Source organism: Anser anser (assembly GCF_964211835.1).
Source record: "Anser anser genome assembly, chromosome: 3".
NCBI lineage: Eukaryota > Metazoa > Chordata > Aves > Anseriformes > Anatidae > Anser > Anser anser.
In genome coordinates, this window is record NC_139722.1 from 90,308,325 (window position 1) to 90,332,743 (window position 24,419).

Genomic DNA, 24,419 nt, shown 5'->3' on the forward strand with positions numbered 1-24,419 from the left:
TGGTGTAAATGCAAATTAACTTCTGGGCACTGTTCACATCATCTGACTTTTAAACATTTGGAGAGGAATTCATGTAACATGATTTTATATGTCTGCAAAGTAAACACCTAAGTCTGAACTTGATATCCATACTCCCTTTCTACTCAAGAAAAAAAGTTCCTTCTGGAGTCAATTCATCTGATCTATTTCATATGCTAATTTGGAGACTAAAATAATTCACTTGAAATGGCCATTTTTCTTCAGTGAGAATAAATGAAATCTAGAAAACCAGACTAATGTAAATATTTTTTGAGATGATTAACATTAGTCAGACAACTGACACATGTTTACATGAGGTGACAAGTCTCTGTAAACTCTGCACTTACTAGAAGATATTGGATTCCTCCAGACAGTGACTTAAAAATGTACCCTAACATAGCTCCTCTGAACCACTTTTGACCGTGTAGTTTCCCTATCTACTAACTGTGTACAACATGTCCTGAATCTCCAATTGATGTCTTAGTTTGATGAAGATATTTTCAGCAGCACTGACTGTTTAAGAAGTCACTGCCTCCACCACTGACTGCTTTTTTTTTCCAGTCAAAAAAAAAAAAAGAAAAAAAAAGATATATTTTCTGAGGGCTTTTCATCCAGATTAGTTCTTCTGTTAAGTTCACCATGAAGCTACTTGCATATTTTTGTTGGCAGCATGCAGGCAACAGTATTAGGGGTAAGAAGTGGTGCCAGGAAGTGAAGAGAGTAGTGGTTGCTTAAGCAGTATGTCTGTGTAATCACTGCATCAGTTTGTGTGCCTAAATTTAAGTGGGTATAAATATTCCTCTTTTATCTGTTGAAGAAGCTGTCACCAAAAAACTGGCTAGATATAACAATTTATTGGATATTATTGGATTACTTTTTATCTTTTCTAAACAAATTTGAATAGAAATAACTTGCTTTAAGTGTACAAATAATTTGCCAATGCAAATTTAATATGTGATTCCAGGCCAAATTTTGCTTGACTGCAATGCAGGCATTCAGTGAGCAGAGCCTCCTTTTTTCTCAGGTTATGCACAGATAACAGCATAGATTGTGTATCAAGAAGTCTCTACATGCAGATCAATGAGAAGTTAGTAGAAAATAGCAAATGTTAGCTATTAGTCAGATGCATACCTCTGAAGAATATCTTGACATTTTTACTCATGTAAAATCTCTGTTAACAATACAGGTTAGGCCATTTCCGTGGGCAATTCCCAAGGAGGAAAAGCCCCAGCAAGGCTTTTCAGACTTCTTGACATAGCTTTTCTTTCACAGAAGGTGGCTCCACAGCTGTGCCATACCAGGCTTGGCCTTGAACACTGGTTGCTCAGCTCCTAGGTTTGCAAAGCCTTTAGGTGTGCTTGGGGCTCTGTCATGAGTAAGATGAGCTAAGAAACAGCGTAGAAAGAAGACAGGAGATAATCATAACAATAGTATCAATGGGTTCATCTCCAAAGAGTATCATGTTGTCAACTATTAATTTTTTCTCTGTGGAGTGTCATGTCACTCCATACAAATTTAATCTGGGGGGAAGAAGAAATTGTGGTAGTGGAGAAAAAAACAGTTTAACATTTTCACCAGTTTCATTTCTTTGATTCATGTGGTTAGTGATATTGTTCTTATTGCAGCTTTACCAAATTCAGAAAGATGATCCTCCTCTTGCTCGAAACATGCCACCTGTTGCAGGAAAGATACTGTGGGTGAGACAGCTCTTTAGGAGGATAAATGAACCAATCGACTATTTTCATGTAAGTTGATGTGAGGAAAAATTAAGTATTGTTTGTAACCATGACCTTACTTCAGTAGAGTGACCATACTGTTTCTGCTTATGATGTACTCACTTCTCATATGCTGGGCAACCTCTTTATTTGTATGTGAATTGCTATTTAAAACACATATGCTCCACAATAACCACTATTGTGCATCCGAGTGTTTCTTTGACTTATTTCCGAACTAGCACACCAAGCTGGAAATATGCACTGACTTGATCTGTGTTCACACCACCCGAAGAAATGTCTCACCATTCCAGCCAGTTGTGGATTTCTGCTTCTGTTTATAATGGAGCAGACTAAGGCCTGTAAATAAGACTTACTTACGTTCTGTATTTTAACTGAGTACCCACCCTTCTGTTCCTCTAGCCATATAGGATTCTCTAGGGAGAATCGTGTCTATTTACTAAGCGGAACTATGCCATTAGGAATAGCTTAAGGCATGAATGTGGACTGTCTGACATCTTGGAATTGTCAAGTGTGTATATTCTGGTACCTAAATCTACTCCAGCGAAAATAGACATAAGTATCAGTACTGATTACAAAAGGAGATTCTTTTTTTTCTTTCAAAAGGAGATTTTTTTTTCTTTCAAAAGGAGATATTTCTTTTTCTTTCAAAAGAAGATTATTTTTTTTTCTTTCAAAAGGAGATTTTTAGTTACTATTCGTTTTTGATTTGAACTGAGCATCCATTTCACTGGTAATTACATGTGTGTAACACAGTATAATAAAGTAATTGTTTTATATTTACTATTAATTACTCTACAAGTTCCTATTGACTTCACTGTCCTATAAATTTGGTTAATGAATAACATTTTAAATAATTCTGTAACTGTAATTTGTAATAACTTAAATAATGTATAGTCAGTAGCTAAATTGAGGAAAAACCCAAATAGGATGTATTTCTTTTGATGGTATTAGTTGGAATGTTCTGTGTTTTACTAGAAAAATTCAAGTATCTTGACAAGTCCAGAAGGTAAAGCAGTTATTCGATTATACAACAGAATTGCCTATGTATTGGTGGAATTTGAGGTAGTCTATCATAACATGTGGATGAAAGAAATTTCACAATTACAATATCGTAAGTAATTGAATATGTAATTGTTTTCTTCAAACTGTTATTGAATGTTATGATGATGCAAATCAGATAATTTTTAAGCCTTATTTATCCTTAAAATGTGCAAATTAGATCAGGTTATGTTCTAATAAGCAGGCTCGATAATGCAAATCTGTGTCCCTGTCTGTCCTTGAAACTTGGTTTTGATGCAGAGGATTGAAGTTTTGGTACAGTGTTTGACAGATAACTGGAAGAAATGCACTGAAACAAATTTAAGGCCCACAGTAGTTCATTTTTGAGTAATTCATATATACCATTGAAGAATTCTTTCTGTTTTCTTTCCTCTGTAACAATTTATATAGTTATAGTATATAGTATAGAGTATCACGATCCCTTTCAGGACAAGTATTACTTTATGGCTAGGAAAAAAAAATTGTTAACCAAATTCTAGCATTTTAAGATTAAATGGGAGTTGGAGATGATTTTTTGTTTGTTTGTTTGTTTTTTTAATAGATTTTTCATGGAAGTTGTAGACACTTCTTAGCTTTAAATCTGCAAGTAGAGCCATAACAACAAAATTGTAACAGTGTCATCAGAGAGTCAACAAAGTTTTTAGTTTAGTGTTTATGCTTCTAATTTAGTTTGATATTTTTGAAATACCACTATTTAAGCATTCATCCTCTGAACAAATTCCTGTAAGATACTGAGCAGCTCTTATATGTTTTATGTTTCTGAGTCCTTAGAAAATGATGTTGATAATTTCGTAACTCAATCTAAAAATATATATATACCAAAAATAATACTGGAACCAAGGCTTGTTTGGCTTATGAAGAGAGAGGTTATATGGCAGAAAACGAATATAGCGAAATTCGGTTGTATATTTTCTTTAACTGAAAACAGTATAAAACAACGTTGCAAGTAACCACAAATTTAATCACTATATAATAATGTTAAAAATCTGTATTCCATGATAAGTTATATAGCCAAAACAATAATTTGTCTTAGTTGCTGACATAAAAATGTCTTTGCAGCCTTACAAGCTACAGTACTTGTGCGTCATCCTAAAACTGGGAAGTTCCTGGTTAATTTTGATCCTCAAATTCCAGAGATTGTCCGAGAGACCAAATGTATGATAAAGTTGGGCTTGGAAGTACCAGAGCAAGCCAAAAAGATAGTAAGATTAGAAAATAACTTGAAGTCAAACAAGTTGCGTTTAGAGGTAAATTAAAAATTATCACGATTACTTTGGGAGAAAAAAAGATTGTTTTTCTAAGGTTAATCTTGTTGATCCTTGTTCTCCTTTAAATTTTACTTTTATCAATTATGCGGGTAGATTAAGACGAACCAGAAGAAGAATTGTACCTTTTCATTAGATCATCACCAGTGTTTGGGAATATGTAGATTTACACAAGAATTTAGCAGCTAATGCATCCTCGAGTAAGAGATGTGAAGTATTTGTTTAAAAAACAAAACAAAAACTTGTTAGCCAAGGTGAATGTTAAAGCTGGGTATAAGGTAGTTTAAGGGAAGTTTGTAGAATGGACAGGTGGACACAGAGAATCTCATTTTAAAAACCTGTAGTAACTGTAGTGTGTGCTATTCCATACTTAAACAAGAAGCATTTATATTTCTCATACCTTGTGGTGTGTTAAATGTGTTCTGGTACTGAAACAATTAAAGCCATCCAAAATACATTGACTCTTTGAAAATCAGTAAAGAACAGTTTTACACTGCTTCTGAGAAGTAAAGATTGGAATTCCCTTTTTGGAAGATATGGTGAGCCACAAAAACATCAAGAACTTCACAGACTGTGCCAGAGAAGTCAGATTTCTGCTATCTGTTGTAGCATTTGCCACAGATTTTTCAAGAAGCTTGTATTTTAGGGGTTAGGTATACTGTGTAAGATTTTGAGTGGATTCTCTCTGTTTTTTGTTGTCATTGTTTGTTTTTGTATGTGTACGTATGTAAGACAAAAGACAAGAGGACATTTTGAAACTGAGTTTATATGTGACTTGAATTATCTAAAGCATTTAACAGTTTCAAGAGGGTATGGTCACTCTAGCCCAAGCTGCCTTGAGCTCTAGAGAAAGGCCATACTTTGTTGCCTATGGACTGGGAATATGCTGTATGAAGGCTGCTTTTATTCTTAGTGGGTAGCATGATACAGGTCTATTACCTTCCAGAAACTGTGTACATAGGTATATAATATCAGTGTAAAATACTACACATTTTTCAAAAGTAGTTCTGTACTGTGTTCTTTGTATTTTTTTTGGTTGTTTTTTGTGATGATTTTTTTATATAACAGTATGTTTGCATCAGTAAAGAAAGCAGGTAAGATACTCTTCTTGATACTACCCCTTCCTATTAATTAACAGGGTCTTCTTCAATGCTATGAAGATATATGTCAAGAAACACGAACCATTTTTGTAAATCTAATGGCACCAAAAATGCAGAAGGTTGGTATTGCTAAATGCACTTCAGTACACTTCAGAAGAAGTGTGAGTAATTTAATAATAGTTTATAATTTTAAAACACTTAAGGGATCTGTATGTTATGGACTTAATGAGTTTTACTAATAACTTTAAGACCAAACATTTGCTCTTTGTATCCCACATATAATGCTCAAATAATGTGTATTAAAGTAGAATAATCTTAATGTCTTTGAGATATAAACCCAGTGGAACAAAGAACATGGACTTTGTGGGTGTATTTATCTACGCAAGTCTCTACCTTTGACATGGAAGTAAATTATCACTTATCTCAGATTATAGGTTTTCACAGGAAATTACATATTTCATTTAGCTCAAATACTAAAAGATACTATCCAGAAGAGCAGGAAGAGGAAGATCTTTGCTGAGCATGTACATTTTACAATTATGGACAGAGGCTGTAGCATGCCCTACCCCTTCTCATCCAGTATTGCATAAATTTCCTTGACATTTTTCCTGAAAATTTAAAAACTTCCTTACAAAACTTATACAACTCTTTCTCTCATCAGTGACATCAGTGATTCTAATAACAATGGTATTTGTTTTAAATTACATTTCTTTTTTTTTTTTTCTTTTTAATCTATGAAATAAATGTTTTTATGCTTAGATGGAAGCTGTGTTGAGGCAAGGACTTACCATGTTGACTTGGTCATCTGTGACACTGGACAGTTTCTTTCAAGAATCTGATGAAGTTCTGAATATGTTTAAACAGTTTTTGAAAAAGGTATACTTTTGATGACTACCTAAATTAAATGTTAGTTTAGAAAAATTGCTCCAAGTAAACTGCTCTTCATATTGCAAATCAGTCTGGGTTTACCTCTTGAAATATGTAGAAATTTTGCTTGCTTTTTAAAGTATCTGTTTTGTTTGTTTGTTTGTTTGTTTGTTTTTAAGAATGATGTACTTAGTGATTCTCTCCAATGATTACCCTCATATGTTTGATCTTTGCTTCTGTTCTTGCAGTACAATATATTTCCACCTGTTGTCCTCTTGTTCTGTGACTATCACTCTGATTTTCAACTTCTGCTTCTTTCTTGAGCACTTGGCCATGAGTGCAGTTGCCCGGAAGATACCTCCATGCAAAGGTTATCCACTGGAGAAATTTTTAATGTTAACTGTATTCATAGCAGACATGCTGTGAAATTGTCTTCTCCTTGTACAGTCCACAAAATGATGAAGGGAAGCAAGCTTTTTCCCTCACATTTCTCTGCATGCTGACTGAGTCTGTGCTTTTTTCCTGTCTTAGTGATTGACACAGCTTGAGTTCTTCTGATTACATTAACATGCTTGAGGAACTGTATTGGTGGTTCTCAGGCTCCTACTTCTCCGTGATATTCAGATCATATTTCTTGCCTGATTATTGAACTGTATAGCTATGATCTTTCTTACTTATATTATAAACTGTGTTTTCTGTGGTAGAAAATTTCTGGTGGGTGTATCCAGTTCTCTTTCTGTATGGCAGAAAAACAATTGAAATCTAGTGCTTGGTTTGCTAAAGCTGGAAAAAAGATTGATTGTGTAAGAAATTAATGATTGTGAGCCTGAGTATATCTGAAATAACCAGGTATTTTGTAGATACTCTCTATTTTCCTTAAATATGTAGGTTGTATATATTTCACATTTTTTAGCCCTCCCATATCAAAACAAAAAGATGTAAACTTGGTTAGACCTTTGTTTGCTGTGGATGGAGTATTGCAAACAAATAGAGGAAATGTGTTATAAAACAAAGGCTTGGGTGATATGCCGAAAAACAAGAGGATATTACAGATATGGAATCTTTCAGGTAAAAAGTTAAAAATTGGACAGAAATCAGTTTTATTTGAAATCTGCCATGGCAACTGAATTCTAAAAATACTGTAAATTGGAATCAAAAACCTAGTGAAAAGCTACGTTGACTACAAGCTGGAGAAGCTTGTGGCCCCCTTGTCTTAAAACTAGAATCATGGCCAGCAAGATCATGAACAAGAAGCTAATCATCCTATATTAGCATAGCTTGTTTTACTAGTCTTGATCTAGTAGCATATATAATTCCCATGGTTTGGGATGTAACTTACTGCTACTGCCTGTCTGCCTAAAACTGTTGTTAAAATAGCAAGGGTGCTTCAGGAATCTTTCCTTTATCATGGCCATGAATTTCCCTATAAGTCAAGCACAGGTAACATCATGGAGCAAAAGTCCTCACCTATTCCAGCAATTTCTGAACTGAAGGACAGAAGAAAAACAAATTTAAAGAAGCTACTTTTAAGTCTCAGGGCCAATTTCTGATGACGTTCTTAGGGCACAGGAGGTAGGGTAGTTCTTTGCATATTTGCTTATTAATCTGCTCTCCAAAACTGACCAGCTCAAAGAGCTGTCAATGGAAACTCATGCAGAAATTAAATCATTGCTGTTATGCTGCAGAAGTAGTCTTAGCTAGTCCTGTCTGAAGACGAATTTCAAAATATGATGCTGATAACTAGAAATCTGTGAATAAATAGGTGGAAACACACTTTCTCTAAAGATTTCACTTTCTCCAGGATTCATTTGTCTGATTCCCAACATGGAACCAGCAGATCTTATGAATTACAAGATTTTGATTTTGTTTTTAAAGAACTGTCTCAAATGAAACTGTGCACTGTAATAATCCTTTTAAAACTGTGTTATCAAAGTGTGTAGGATTTAAATACATACACTCCTAGCAACCTAGTTTTGTTTTCTATGGCAATAGTAAACATATTATTTCCAGACTTATCTATCTATTCTTTTTCATATTTCAGATTGTCTGCAGTGAACATGTTAACAAAGGCTGAACTTTTTTGTTGGGTACTCATCTCCCTAAATTCTATCTGTACATAATAGAGGATAATTCACACTAAACCAGATGATATTTAGCCACTGTAAATATCACCTAAGTTACAATAATTCAGGACATTGTTTTGCTTCCTTTTTTTCTCTGCTTCTGTCATCTTAATGTCTTGTGAGCTGATCCTGTTTCCTCAACTTTTTGTTTTTCCTTGTTTGTTTTTCTGTTATGATTCACTTTCTCAGAGGATTTTCTACAGTATAAGGCTTTTACATGTTCACTGGGTAGAGACCGATTTTTTTTCTCTCTGCAAAACATTGTATAACTGTTAGAAGTCTCTAAAAGAATAGATTATGCTTTACACAAATATATGGAGTTAATATGATTTTCTCCTTCTAGGTAAATGATTTAAGTGAAGTCCGAATTGATTTAATATTAAAAGAAATATCAAATACTCTTTTAATTGCCTTACCAGTAGATGGTCCTATCAAAGTAGAGGATATGTTGACATGCAATGAGGTATGCGCTGCTTTACATCCTTGAACTAGAATTCTTGAGTGTGTTACAAGCAATCTCTTAGTAAATTAATATAAATCTAAAAAAGAATTCTTCTCACTGCAGGAATACAAAAAATATTTGTTTTGATTAACATATTTTGGTTAAAATATTTTGTATGTTTAAATTGGTACTTAGGCATTTGAGGTACTTAAACTGTAGTATTTCAAACATATATTTATTTATTTAGCTGTTTTATAATTATATTAGATTTTTTACATGAAGATACTTGGACGTATACAGCCTTTTTTCATTATTTTTTTTCTTAAACCTTTTTAAAGAAGGTAAAAAAAAAATACCTTCCAAAAAGTATATTTGAGAATTTGAAAGCTTCCTTGGCTTCAAATGAGACTAAATGTATTTTTTGCATATTTGTGCAAAGTGCAAGTAAAGTGCAAGTAAAGTAGAGTGCAAGTAAATACATTCATTTAGGGTAGTTGAAAGACTTTATTTGGATAACTTCAGATTCAGATTATTACCTTCCTTCAGTATTCGATGATTCCTTCTGGACTTTAAAAATTTCATTGCATTTTGCAAATGGAAAAACAAACAAACAAGCATGAAAATATAATGTAATGTATAATGTAACAGGAAATCTTAAAAATAGAAAAAAGATTTTGGTTTTGGTTTCCCAGTTTTCTTTTCAAAGAAAACTCCTTCAAACAGTCTCCATCTGAAGGATGGTATTCAGGTAAATTACTTGGTTCTCCATGAAAGGGCAAGGTGATAAGATAATTAGTGGTACTAAGATGATTCCCTGTTATTTTTACTTAACAGACTTTCACTAAAGAATGTGCTGAGTTATTGAATCACAAAAGTACGCATATTGAAGATGCTGTTCAAGACTTAATATCTGTATTTGAAAATAATTATGAAATTAAAAATTCTGAGAAAGCATCAAAAAAGCGCGCATCACCAGGTAGATAATTATAATTTAAATGGAATTTTCTGTCTCTATTTCTCTAGACTTAACTAGTACATGTCAAAATTGAATTGTTTTAGCTAATTGCTTGAGCTAGCAATATTGTTTTGAGTGTAAAGATGTCTGTAGCATGCTTCAAAGCAGAACATATTTCAGTTAACAGAAATGCATTCATTATTATTTTTTAATTTACAGTAAAAGAAAAACATGTATTGTTTGGAAATACTGAAGATGAGAGAGAAAGTAATACTGGAGCTCTTCACAGTGATGATAGCAAGGGCAATGACAAAGAGGATGAGTTTAAAAAGGTATTTTGTGGTAAGAAGGGAAACTTTTTGAGTGATCAAATTAATAAAATTGAGTATCTTGAGGATAAATTGGATATCCATGTTACAGAAAGACATTACATAGAGAATACAAAATGTCACGTAAAAATTATCAGCATCTAAGTTCCACCACACTGCTCCCTCACTCCCCCTCAAAGAATAGGGAGAAAATATGAAAACAATATTGAAAAAAGGCTCATGGATTGAGATACTGACAGGGAGATCACTCATCAGCTAGTGTCAGGAGCTGGCTGTTACCTAACATGGGGCAACTGCTCTTCTCACAGAGGCCATCCCTGCAGTCCTCCTGCTACCAAAGCCTTGCCACATAAGCCCAATAAAACATGTTGCTGTATTTTCATATTCTTCTTAATCCAGTAGAGTGAGATCTTACTGTTTGTCTCTTATTTGAGAAGGGTACATATGCACCAATATTCTTGCATAATTTGGAGTGTGTGTGTCTGTTTTTATCTTCTGTGGACAGATGTACGCCTGCTTTTCTGAATAAGTATGAGACTTCAGCAAGATCTCAGTCTTCTGTTTCTGAGAAAGACAACGTTGTTATATTTTATACATATCTTCTCCATGCAGCTTTTACTTATTTACTTACAAGCTGTTTTCCTCTCTGTCTCCCCTTGTGTTTCTCGTGTAGCTTTACAGCATAAATTTCTTCAGACTATTATGCTTGACGAATACACTTTGAAATAATCTTTATGTTCCTGTCTGAATACAACACTAAATAATGTTGTGGGTTTTATTGTTTGTTTTTTATTACAGAAATGTAAAGAGGTGGTTGCCTATTTCAGTCACCAGCTGCTAGATAGTCTCCAGAAAGCCACCCGACTGTCTTTGGATAGTCTTAAAAAAAGAATATTTGTTTCAAAGTGAGTTGCAAATGAAAGATTTCTTCTACAGTATTACCAAAACAGTTATGTCTGTGTTAACATAATAATGCACTTATATTCACATAGGGTGCATGTGTCATTAGTCAAAGAGTTCCAGACCTTTTTTTAGCTCAAGCAGAACCAGGAGAGCCCTCACTCTTTGTTGCAGCGATGCCTTGGTCCCACACTATCCTTTTATTCTTTACATCTTTAGGTTATATTCTGTGCACTTTCTTTTGTGCAGAAAATGGAAGGTATTTTTCTACTTCTCTCCCCTCAGCCTGTACCCTTTTATTTTTATTGTTATGTATTTCCCTTGGGATTGCTTTCAAGATGTTAGTACAATTTATTGTCCAATGTGAATGATTAGAACTTAAGTGACCATTCTAGGTCATATGTAGCAGCATGCCCATATGTTCGTTTTAATTCAGATTATTTGTGTAAACATGGCTGTTCAATCAGAATTGTTTCTCATGGGTTAAAGATCATCCACATATCACTATTAATTTTATCTGATAATGTCAAGATCCATACAGTTGTACCATTTTCTTCTATTCATTCAGTTCTATCATTCTATTTGGTATAATTTCAATAGATTGTTCTCTGCTGGATGAGGCATATACTTCAGAGACAGAATTTCTTCCATATAATATATTGTATATTAAAAAGCTAGCCTACTTAGAATCCTATTAAGAATTTATTTTAAGCAGGTAAAATTGACAATGTTTTTTTTTTAATATATGTGGAAGCTTGTGTTACTGTTTGTTGTTTTTTTATTATTATTATTATTTTCTGAGGACATCTCTCATACAAAATGTTTTAAAAACATGGTCTTTGTTGGTTGCATCCTTAACAGTTGTAATGATTAAAGATTTTCTTTCCTCTATTTTTGACTACAGTATTTACTCTTGACTATAGTATTTACATTTGTTGAATGATGCCTTTTTTGGTCGCTATGTCATGTCATAGCATCCAGAAATCGTATGTCACACTTTGTCTTTAGTTTTTAGTGGACTCATTTTAAATTTGTCTTATCATCACCAGCTTATCATCTTTGAAACTGTTCTGTTCAGTTGAACATTTATCTAGGCAACTAGATAGAGGCAACTCTTACTCTTAATAGGTTGTTACATGAAATGGTCAGTAAAACATTTTTATGCCCTACTCATAACACTGGCCGAATTCCATCATTCTTAAATTTGGACATTAAAATCCCAAATCAGAAAATATTCTAGATACAAAATTCTGAAATCAATGCCTAGATCCAAAATAACCTTTGTCTGAGTGATGAAGCTCTGGCTATTATTTTCACCCTTAAAACATAAAACTTCTGGAAGCTTTGTCAAATAGCTGGTACACTGATGTGAAAATTCTTCATGAAGGTTTCTCCATAAAAAGTACCTCAAACTGATGTTTCTAAGGTAATTTGAATGTGTTTCATGGTGAAGTACTTATGACATGTTTCAAAATTATTTTCAGCAAAACTACATTTGGGAGAACAATGTTTTCTGCTCACCCAAGCAAATCCGAAGAGATTGTCTCTTTTCTAAAAGCAGAAGTACACCTTGCAATTCCTAATGTGGTAAGTTATGTGTCATACAGATACGGTAAAATGCACTATATTATGGTTATGTCTGCATTTGCCCAAGCTCAGAATGTGGGCACTCTTCTACTGAACCAGCACCCATTCAGAAGGAGAACAGTTGCTCAGGCCCTTTAGTGCACCGACAGTACAGATGAAATTTGCTAACATTACTAATGTTCCTTGTTTTTGTCTTAGTAGTACTTGCAGAATCTGGCCTTTTATTGTTCTAGTGTATTTCAGAAATTATATTGCAATCTATTCATCAATGGTCTTTGCAGAATGTTTACCAATCTCCTTCACTTGTAGTGATTGAATTGCTGGAATAAATTTTTCATGGTTTCTATATATTTATTTATTTTAACTCTTTTGTTCTTTGCATATTTAAATCCTTTGTTGAATAAAAATAATGAACATTATTTTTGCTCAGTTTGGTTTTAGTCACCTCGATAGGAAGTAAGATGACCTGAAAGAGGAAAACTCAACAAAAAATGAGAAGATTAAAAAGCAAGAAGTCAGCTGTGGATTTCTGTGTGCAGAGAACAAAAAGGCAACCAGATTGCAAAGAATTAATAGATGCATTTGTTTGCCTGCTGTAGAGTAAAATAACTTTGTCAGCAATACATATGTTTTTTTTATTTTATATGTGAGAAGATAATACTATCCAATTGTCTTACAAAAATTTAGTTTTACATTTGTGAAATGATAATGGAATAGAGGTTCTGTTCTAAGGTGATATTCCTTAGTTTGAACACAGCATCAATGTCAGACATTCTAATATACTTCACACTGTGTACACATTTACAAGGTCTGCAAAAGTGTGGAATTTTTACCTTATGAATATTTGCATAATGCTTCAGGCTCTGTCCACTGCGAAGGGAAATGTACCTATCTTTCCCTCAACTCCTCTGAAATTCTTGGTTGATCCAGGGTAGCAATCAAGTAATGTTGGGTAAAATGTACTGCTTTATGTTAAAAAATAGGATTTTACAAGTTCCTTGCTTTTATGCATACAACTGCTCAGTCTGTAAAATTGATTTATAAACATAAGAGTCACTTTTTAGTGTTTTTTATCCATGTTCTTTGTTCTGATGTTTAAAAACAAATGCTGTTTTTCTTTTCTTTCCTGGATCACTCTCAGGTGAGTTCTTCCTCCTGTTAAGCATCCTGGAGGAACAGATGTGTGCATCTCCTCCACCTTATCCTATATGGAATTCTTATCAGACAAGGACAGGATAAAGCTACAATTAACATTATTCTGACAATGCAGTTGTTTGTTCTGTGTTTGGGACTTTCTGTCTGTGTGCTACTAAATAAAAGTGGCTAAAGGCTGTTTTTTGACCTCAAAGTCAACTGACCTGAAATGGCTTGTATTTACAGTAATAAATGCTTTTTCTCCCGAACCCAAGAGTTTGCATTCAAACTGTGTGTTAGGTTCAGCACTCATCATGTTTTATCCTCCAAACTGTGCCTGAATTTTGTCTGTGAGAGTGCTATTTTGCATCACCTCATACTATGCTAGGGAGCATAATAGCATTTATACAGTATGGACAGCATGGTTTGACCCTGTTCCGTTAGCTTGTTGTTTTTGTTCCAGATCAAGAATCCTCTTTTTACTCTGGTAATTGATAGTGAATTCTCTACCCCTTCTGGCTTGTTACAAAATCCTTACCAAATATAGAATCTGAGGTCTTCAGGGCTACTGCATGGAGTTTCATTTAATTACTAAACACTGCGCTCTTGCAGAAGTTTGAAGTGATGCTACTTTGGGGAGAAAAAATAAATATTTATTCAACTAGAACCTTCAGCACTTTGATCTAGATGATTGTTGCTTGTCTTATGTCCCATGGCATGAATGCATGTATAGATAAGCACTTAGAAGGAGAAGGTATATACTTGTAAATATTCTTCTTTGAAATGAGCTGTCCATATGTAATTTCATGACCAATCCTCTCACAGTATTTACAATACAGAGGTTAAGAGTAACAGAGAAGAGGAACTTGGCCTAACGTTTTTGATGCTTTGTGATTCTAGAATGTGGGAAATAAGGCTTGTAGTGTATTCCCTAGACTGTAAAAAAGTATTTAAAAAATGCTGTTAAAAATATTATAGGAATTGTAAAAACAACTGTAAAAAAAGAACACGAAAACAGACTACTAATACTTTAATGTCAGCTTGCCTACAGTGTAAGTGTACAAATAGGTAGCAGGTCAGTACAGTATATTTCATTTCTTTAGAGGCAATTCTGAGGCAGGCAGACTCTTAGTTACATTTTTCTCTTCTGGGGCATGCTCTACAATTCACTACGAGTAGAATAAAACTGGGGTCTTGGAAAATGACAGTCACCTGCATTTGTTTCAACAATATTGCAACTATTTTGAATAGGTAATGGTTCCCAGTTTAGATGATATACAGCAAGCCATCAATCGTATGATTCAACTGATACTGGACGTAAGTCGTGGAGTTGCTCAGTGGGGGCAAAGGCATTTGCAAAAATCTAATTTAAAAGCAGAGCTAGACACACAGCGAGTATCTTCAGCAGGTTTTGGATTATCAGGAAAATTAACCAAAAAAGAGGAAAGTAAGTTGCTTTTTTTTTTTTCATAAATTTATTTTAAACTTTGGATTTTAATAAAAATGTCATATATAAATATTTACGAGTATATTTACTTTGTTTCAAAGAAGCCAACTGTGGATTATTTTGAATTAATATGTTGTTCTTATTTTTTTTAATTAACTGTATTTTTCAGAAATAGCTTTTCTGGTTTATGTAAGTATTAGAACCTTGAGAAACAATAAGCAAAAATTTTTTGAAAAATTGCTAAATTATGAATCTCCTATTTAATTGAGGCAAAGTAAACTTGTTAGGTCATCTTTTTACTTACTTGTTATGTTATAGTTGTAGGCATAAACAATTATGTAGACTAACTGTCATTGAAATATTGAGATAGAAAGAGAGCTAGTATAACCATTAGATTTCAGTGACAACCTTTATTTGCTGGTTGTATTCCCAAAATGGATTATAAAATGATTGAAGTGTTTGTTCATGTGAATATTCACAATGTAGATAGACCTGCAGGCATTCTAGTCACATACTTTTTTCCCTAATATTATTTCTATGCAGAAATTTCTGTTTCTATGGTTAGATGTCCATATGAAGCAAGCACCCACAAAAACAACCAACCAAAGAAAAACAACAAACTTTTACCGTCAGGTTCTCTTAAGTGATCTGCACTGCAGTAGCATCTTTGTTGTGATTCCTTTGGGAAATCCTTAGTATCTTGGAAATTTTTTCTCTCTCTTAGTCCAGAGTTGGGGTTTATAATCATTTGAAGCACAGACATAGAAAAATAATCTCTTTAAGCAGGGTGGCAGAAGACTACTAAGACTACTACTCATAAGACATCCATAGCCTTTCCCTCTGCTGTGTCGAAATACAAAGTTAGTGAGTAATCTTTTTCATCACTTTAAAGCTACTCATCAGCAACACCCATGAATGGGTGTCGTGTGGAGGGGATATGCTATTATTTGGTCAGCTAGTTCTGTGGAACAGATGGCACAGATGGATCAGTCTGAGACTCTGTTTTCAGTGACCAGATCCCTGAAAAAGTTCGCAGACCAAAAAAAATTTGGCATTGCTTTAAATCCCCCCATTAAACAGCATGGATGGCAGGAAGAGATGGCAGAAGAATTTTCCTTCTCCATTCTCTTACATACGCTTCAAAATGCTCAGGCCCTTGTCATGGCAGAAGGGGCTCATTAGAACTTTTAAAACAGCAATGTCTACATTGATCTTGATTGTATCAACAGTTCATCAGATATGAAGTAGGGACATGATAGATTGTATTTTACTTACCTTCTGTTTGAGTATACTTGTAGTTCATAAAGGAGACTGGGCTCCCGTTTCAAAATCAACAACATAACTGGAACAGCAGCTACCTTCGTGTAGCCTCTGTGTTTTGTTTCAAAGTGCCTTTGAAAGCATATTTGGAAATGAAAGGCTTAGTAGAGTCTCTTTTCTCTCTTTTTTTTTTTTTTTTACTTCCCCTTCTTTCAGCTCTACCCTCTTTCAGACAAGACGCAAAAGACTTTGATATCAACAGGTTGTGTTTTGAAGCTACATTTGTCTTACAAACTGTATTTTTGCTCTAATAAAAGATGCAACTGGGTAAAGTTTTATATCTCTTTTGATATCACTAAAGATACTTAATGAAGAGCTACTTAATTCAAGTGTCTTAGAGTTCAAGAAAGACTGTTTTAAGGGGTTTATATGATTTTAAAACCTTATTATATGAATTTAAAAAGAAAAAGCCTAAAATATTCATGAGGCCTTATCATCTTCTAGTTGCAAGTAAACTAGAAAAAAGAAAATTAGTGAATAAAGAAGGCTATTTTCTTTGCATTTGGAAACATTAATTCTAGGCTGAATTTGCCCTAACTGTATAGAGCTAAGACTGAACTAGTGCTTGGTGCCTTCATATTAAGCAGATAGACAAGTAAAGAAAGTTATTCAGCCCTACTTAACAGCAACTGTGCTTAAGTTGACCTGCATACATTTAAAGAACTATAACTAACCAGACTTGTAATAGTTTATTCATTTATATATGATTTTATCTTACAGAAAGAATGAAAGATGTTGTGATAAAAAGAAAGCTACGAAATTTTTACTCAGGTGTTGCAGAACATGAAGATATTTCTAAATTAGTTGTGCTCCTCTCTTCTTCTGTGAATTGTATTAGAGAAGTAGCTAGTGAAGCTCTGCAGGATTTTCAGAAATATAAGATGCTGTGGACAGAAGATAGAGATGCCAAAGTTCAGGTGAGTTTAATGCTGATCTACAGGATTGTTTTTCATTAATCTAATAATTTGAAATTTGAAAACATTGATGGGGAAAAAAAAAGATCAAGAAAAATAATGTAGAAAAGATATTAGAAGCTCAAATTTTAATTCTGTCCATAAGTAGTTGTGGTGATAGTAGCAATATATTTCCTAGGCAGAAGGAATAGCATGCTACATATTTCTTATGTTGAGGGTTGGGTTTTTCTGTTTCTGTGCCTTTCTGTATCATGATAAAGTGGTCCTAGGTTTTTTGTTTGTTTTGGTTTGTTTTGCTTGTTTTTAATTTCCTTGTTTTTTGTTTGTGGAACTCTGAATTTCAGGCCATAAGAAAGTACTCCAGTTTCGCACAGAACTTCTCACAGTGTCAATGTTGATACATGTGCATTTTTCTCTATGGAAAGTATTTAAGTTTTTATTTTGAGTTTAATACATATTTTTATTCACCACCTTTTATTTAGTTAATTCAAGGAGGTGAGTTCTGCAACCTCTACCCAACAAAAAAAAATCCTGTATTCCCTTTCTGGTTTTTTGAATTATCGTTAACAGGTTGTTTCCTGCAAGTTGAGTCCTCAGAAGCAGTAGAAAAATGTAGTTCCTTTTAGAACAAGAAAAAGCTCATTTCCAGTAATTAGAAGTCTCTGGGAATTAATCTTCAGAATATTCATACTGTTGTTCTACAAAAGATTTTTAATTTAAAGCTTGAATTTAGAGGTTCAGTAGAAGAAAGTTGGCTACTATATATAGTTCATTTAACCTTGGCTTAATTCATTTTTCTATTACTTTCTATTTAACAGACTGCATTGTATGTAGATAGATCTGTGAATATCACATCACCTTGTTTGCTTCAGGAGTACCAGTCTCTTTTGGATGTCACACTGCAACTTGCACAATTTATATGGCCTAAGAAATATACCTTATTTTACTTGTAGTGTAATTAATTTTTTAGTTTAAGCAAATACTGTTAGCTTGATCTAGTTAATGCTGAAGAAAAGTGTTACAGAAGAAGCCTCAATAATACTGCATTTCATTTTTATGCATGCGTGCCCTTGTTTCCATCCCCCTTCTTCAGCACTGTGCTAACTCTCCCACTGCCAGTCTGGGTACTCTCACACAAAAGAAGAGGAAAAGAACTTTCAGCATTTATTGTTTATCCATGCAATGTAGGCATATTGAATACATATCTTGTGTAACGTTTCCAAAATGCAGCTTTTCAGGATCACAAAACTTTTCTACACTTGAGTTCTTATGCTCATGGAACTCCTTACAAAATTTGTTTTACTGCAGTTGTTTCACATGTTAGTCTGCTAATGGTCAACCCTTACTGTAAGTGCAGACATATTTTTTGATGTTATGTCACCTGTTTTCACAAAACTGGTAGGCAAATAATATGTCTTGGATGTCTGTTTCTCTGTTAAATTTGATCGGATTTTTTCCAACAAGCTTGGGAATTACTGACAGAGAAATTCATAAATGTGAATGTCTACTCATGTGCATTTTCCTAATTTAGCAAGGCCATGGAAGGCTAAATACAGGCATAATATCGATATACATTTTCAGTAATTCCTGAATAAGTGTTGCCACCTTTTTTACCAAAAATATGAAAAAAGGATAATTGTTGATTGACATTTTAACCTTCATACAGCAATTTTTGGCTAGTTGCCCATCTCTGACTGAAATTAAGGAAGAAATTCTTCACTATGCTATGTTTGAGCAAGAGATGGAAAATTTAAAACCCATTATTCTTCTTGGTCCAATTGAATTGCACACAGGTATGACATTTTCTTCTCTTTGTACATCGCAAGATAATGAATAAAACAGTCATAGGTTACTTGGCTTATTCTCTAAAATAAAATGCTTACAAATATGAATAGAAGTTATCAAGGACACTTCATTTTGTTTATATTGCTTCTCTATGTAGTAGTGTTTGGATCCTAGGATACTTTTTATTTTTGTGCAGAATAGGAAGTTAGGCATGAAACTAATGAAAATACTACCATGACATTATGCAAGATAATGTCATGGTAGTTTGTTTCTTTAACAAAATATAGATCTTCAAAGATCAACAAACAAACAAAAACCCTTGGATTCTTAGTGAAGATTTTAAAAGACTTCTTCGAGTTTTTTGTTTGTTTGTGTGTTTGTTTTTAGGAGAACATGAATAAGATGGTCAACGAGGCAGTATGAGAAATGGTATATAAAAGTTCAGTTAGTTGTCTCTCTCTCTCTCTCTATATATAAAATGTATAGTCAGTTACATGGAAAATAACAATTTGGAAAATAACAATTTTAACCCCAGTTGAAGGAAATAAGTTTCATAAAATGTACATTTTTGCTTAAGAAATCCACTGCTGCACAATCCTGTTTAGTGAAGACGTTGAAAGAATTAATAAGTATTGTAAGTATGCAAGTGCTTGTGCGTATGTTGTGTATGTGTCCATAGGCATGTACATAAATGTATATATACGCACAGTAGGGAGAGAATCACAGAATATTCAGAGTTAGAAGGGATTCACAAGGATCATTTTTAGATGATTAGCTGTGGATATTTAATGGCCTTTTGGAATCAAAATTTTAATACTGATATCTGCATTACTAAAGATGAAAGCGTATCTTCTGTAAAATTTGTAACTAGAAGGGTTATATGGTGTTAGGATCTTTCAGCTTCTGTCACTGGAGTATAAAATGTTGCTTATTAAAATCCTAACTTGTTTGCACAAGTTAAAGTGCCAAAGATTGGCTTTTCTGTCTCTTCAGTGTCAGTCTGTGTTCATACATTAATTGTTCATGATCTGATTTGACGCCTTGTAGCTTTAGTTATGAAGTGTTCCAAATCCCAGTATTGAAATCTCAAGATGTCATTTCTTCAACTGATATAAGCCATTTAAATATCACTGATCTTCATGCACTTAGTTAATATATATTAATTAATCTCTGAGAATGTAAATCAATAATAGGTATTTTTCTTATCATCTCTATATGTCATATCAGATAAACTTGCCAATGCATCTTACAGATACAAAATAGAAAAACAGAAAAGTATTCAAGTATACTTGAAATTATTAAAAAAAATTTAAACTAGAGTAATTGGATTGCATTTCTGCTGATGTTCTTCTGAATTGCTATAAAGAACCATATGTGATGTGTGGATTTATATATTTATTTATTTTTAAATCAGGACCCCTGAAAAAAGCTTTATCAGTTGAAGCCAAAGCCTGGAAGATGCTCCTCTGTCATTATTTAAATGAGGAATATAAAAAGAAAATGACAGACATGATGTCATTCATAACTACATATTTAAAGAAATTGTCTCGACCTCTGCGTGACCTAGATGATATCAGACTGGCAATGGAAGCTTTATCTATCATACGTGATAATAAAATACAAATGGATATGACTCTGGGACCTATTGAAGTAAGATGACTTTAATTTTTTATTTTGATTAAAACAGTTAGTTTTATATATGAGGAATCATAAAATAAACTGAGAACCCAAATAAGGAGTTTACTGTTATAAAGGGTCTAAGATGAAGATAGGAAACAAAGTAATATTTTTATTGCTATTTTTATTATAAATTATGAATCGCTATTAGATACTTTGGTAGGAACTGTATAAATGCTGAATAAAAAAATAGATTCTCAAATAATTTATAACTTAAATACAATATAGGAGATGGCATACAGAAATAAGCAGATGAGAGCACAAGAGAAGGGAACAGTAGTCTCCTTTTTGCTGTGTGCTTTTCCATTAGCCTTAATCTTTTTTCTAACTCTTTTGTGTCCAAGAGAAAACATCTTTATAATCTAACCCCTTTGAATATAACCAGAATGCATTCATGGAGCCACACATCATTGTATGCTGTCAGAAATTTGCAGCATTCTTCCAGTTTCCCTGATTTAACTGGATAAAGAAGCTCATTAAGCTTTATATTTACTTGGTATTTTTTATCATACTCAGAAACAGCTTAATATAACATCTGTTTTACATTTTTATCCACCTTTTGCAGAAGAAATTGTACTGCTCAATACTAACATTTTCCTTCTGGAAGACTGGTCTGTTAATGTGATACCAGAATGGACTTTCAGTGTATTGTTGATATTATTCCTAATATTAAGTTAAGAAAGTATCACTAAATGTTCTTTCTTAGGCTGAGTATCTTCAGGCTACTTGTCAGGCAAAAGACAGGGATGTGATAATCATACACATGGATATTAAATAAAATAAGCAAGAGAAACTGAGTTTGGCACTGTTTATTTCTCAGATTTTACATGTGTAGGAAAAGTGATGCAAAAATTGTAAATAAGATAATAAAGATATTTTAAATTCTGAAGGAATAATATTTTTTACCAGTTTCTGGCACTTTGAAATGAATATTAGTCTAAAGATTCTTTCCCAAACCCTTATATTTTCTACATCTTACATTCTATACATTTACTCCTTTTCTTTACTAAAATAATGAGTTCCACTAACAGCAATAGGACTACTCATGTTAGCAAGTCACTCTCTGGTCTTTCTTCATGAGCTTTCCTTAAATAAATAAGAGTTTATAGCTGATAAAATCAAGATCTGAATATAAAATAGTGTCACCTGATCAGTAATTTTATAGTTCAGTGTTTTGTCTTGTTTCCTTAGTGAGCTTAATTAGAACTTTTGGGGGTGATTAGGCATTTTATTTCTTACTAGAACATGACTGAAGGAAGGAGGGCTTGATGTAAGGAAAAGTAAGACTGGAAGGCGATCAGGCATAGACTGATTATAGTCTGAAGAATCATGCCTGACCAATTTGATAGGCTTCTACAATGTCTAGCTCAGTGGACATGGGGAAAACATTGGACATTATTTATTGTGATTATAGTGGGGAATTTGACACTGTCTCCCATAACATTCTCATTGACAAACTGATGGAATGTGGGCTAGGTAAGCGGACAGTGAGTTTGACTGAAAGTTGGCTGAATTGTCGGGCTCAAAGTGTTATGATCAGTGGCACAAAGTCTAGTTGGAGGCCTGTAAGTAGCAAAGTACCACACGGGCCCTCCCTAGGTCTAGTACTGTGTTAATGACCTGGAGGGTGGGACAGAGTGCACCGTCAGCAAGATTGCAGGTGACACAAAACTGGAAGGGATGACTGATATACCAGATGGTTGTGCTGCCCTTCAAAGCGACTGGGCAGGAACCTCACTAAGCTCAAAAATGGCAGATGCTGAGTCCTGCTCCAGGAGATGAATAGGCACCAGAGGCACCAGCAAAGGCTGGGGTGACTGGAAATCAGCACCGCAGAAAAAGAACTGTGTTTCTTGCCGTACACCAAGTTGAACATGAGTCAACAAAGTGGCCTTGTGGCAAAGAAGGTTAAAGGTATCCTGGGCAGCGTTAGTTAGAAGAGTTCCAGCAGGTCAAGGGAGGTGAAACTACTCTTTTACTCTGGTGGGTGAGACACACTTGGAGTGTATCTTCATCCTTGAAGAAAAAGATGAAGAAAAACCTGACTGGACACTGCACCTGGTCTTGGGCAACATGTTCTAGGTTACCCTGCCTTGAGGTTGTGAGGGAATGGACTAGACAATTTCTAGAGGCCCTTTCTAACCTCAGTGATTCAGTCTACAACTCTCAGAAGTTGAACAAGAGAATTCCAAGTGTAGGTATCTGCACGGAATAAACAACTGTATTTATGAAACATCATAAGCTGCACATAATAGAAGTCATAGGTCAGAGGATCAGCTAACGTGATATATAGTGTTGTCTTCATTAACAAATCTTCTGTGTACCTTTTGGGAATCTGTAAAATAAGAAGGCAATCTTATTTTTAAATAATTTGTTCCCTTGGTCTGATAAGAGGGTAATAAAACAGATGTGCAAACTCCATGGATGCAAGCCGTTACAAGTGTGAATAAATAATAAGAAAGGTTCATAATGAAATAGATACTTATGCAGACACTTGATAGCTTGAAAACATATAGTAAAGATTGTATAGGTCAGATGGCAAAATATTTCTAAAATATGTAATTTAGTGACAGTAAATCAGAGGTGGGGAAAAAAAAGATCAAAATATACATTTAGGTAGTGTAATGCAGATACCATTAAGATGATAAAACTTCTTATATATTTAATATTCAATTTCTTGTATTTGTATATCTTTGTTATCTCATCCAAGAGAATTTTATTTAAAGAAACATTTTTTTTTTTGCTGTTTTGCTCTAGTTCTGATTCATTCAACATCCTTTAAAAAAAAAATGAATATTTTATGCCTAAATTACATGCATAGATTTTCTTTGAAATGTTATTAACACATTGGATCTGTGTTTCTGCAAATGAACTTAAAATGGATCATTACTAAGGTTTTCTTTTTTCATATAGGAAGCCTATGCCATTTTAAACACATTTGAAATTGAGGTTACAAAAGAAGAATCAGAAGGTGTTGATTCACTCAGATATTCTTTTAATAAATTACAGAAAAAAGCTGTAAGTATATAAAACTACAATTTAGGGTATAAATGAGTTGGGGACAGACTCCGGTTTGTATTCTGACTCTTGGTCTTAGTTGCTCACTAGTGTCTATGCCTTTGATTAGGATGTTCATTTTCTAATTTTATTTTTATAGAGAAGTTCTTTAATATTAAATTATTATTATATCTTTTATATATGTGCCTAAAATCTGCAAGAAAATGAGAAATTTATTTCTTCTCTTTGCTTTTTCTGCTGTCCTTCATTTCCAGTTTTCGCTCCATTCTTGTCTGATCAAGATTACCGCTTTTAGGTTACATAATTTTAATAATTGCATACTTTCTCACCGTCCTTCCCCTTAAATGATGACTGTACACTTAACTTCATTGTTTAGGACAGACATATCCCTCAAAAGCTCAATGTCTGTTGGACCTTTTCCTGAAATGGGGAAATTTTGGTGGAAATATGGAAATATTTTATTGGAATATTTAGATCCTATTGTGCAGAGTAATCACTGGCATGAGTATTTTATATTTTGATTTCAGGCAGTTCTTGGTTCTCTCTCTCAAGCTTTTGAACAAAGAATAATGGAGTTTTTAAAGAAAACACTGAGCCATTCATGAGGAAGAGGACTGTAATATTTTGGGTTTTTCTGTTTTCTGTGTCCTTTTATTCCCCTCTCCCCTTTTGTTGTAAATTCACTGTAAATATTCATTTGTAAGTAGGGGGGAGAGACTGTTGCTGTTTCCACTTTTTATCTC

At 33.7% G+C, this 24,419-nt stretch overlaps 1 protein-coding gene across 1 annotated transcript in view; it reads left to right on the forward strand.

The window, feature by feature from the left end:
* Window positions 1-24,419, forward strand: part of DNAH8 (dynein axonemal heavy chain 8) — a 137,797-nt gene that overhangs the window by 25,669 nt on the left and 87,709 nt on the right. The window contains exons 16-30 of the mRNA XM_083831975.1: window positions 1,644-1,763; window positions 2,730-2,865; window positions 3,873-4,060; window positions 5,217-5,297; window positions 5,938-6,054; window positions 8,512-8,631; window positions 9,445-9,586; window positions 9,785-9,897; window positions 10,693-10,799; window positions 12,279-12,381; window positions 14,767-14,962; window positions 17,003-17,199; window positions 18,863-18,989; window positions 20,396-20,631; window positions 23,572-23,676. Of these exons, the coding sequence (XP_083688101.1) occupies window positions 1,644-1,763; window positions 2,730-2,865; window positions 3,873-4,060; window positions 5,217-5,297; window positions 5,938-6,054; window positions 8,512-8,631; window positions 9,445-9,586; window positions 9,785-9,897; window positions 10,693-10,799; window positions 12,279-12,381; window positions 14,767-14,962; window positions 17,003-17,199; window positions 18,863-18,989; window positions 20,396-20,631; window positions 23,572-23,676 (2,088 nt within the window). The remainder of the gene's footprint in view (window positions 1-1,643; window positions 1,764-2,729; window positions 2,866-3,872; window positions 4,061-5,216; window positions 5,298-5,937; window positions 6,055-8,511; window positions 8,632-9,444; window positions 9,587-9,784; window positions 9,898-10,692; window positions 10,800-12,278; window positions 12,382-14,766; window positions 14,963-17,002; window positions 17,200-18,862; window positions 18,990-20,395; window positions 20,632-23,571; window positions 23,677-24,419) is intronic.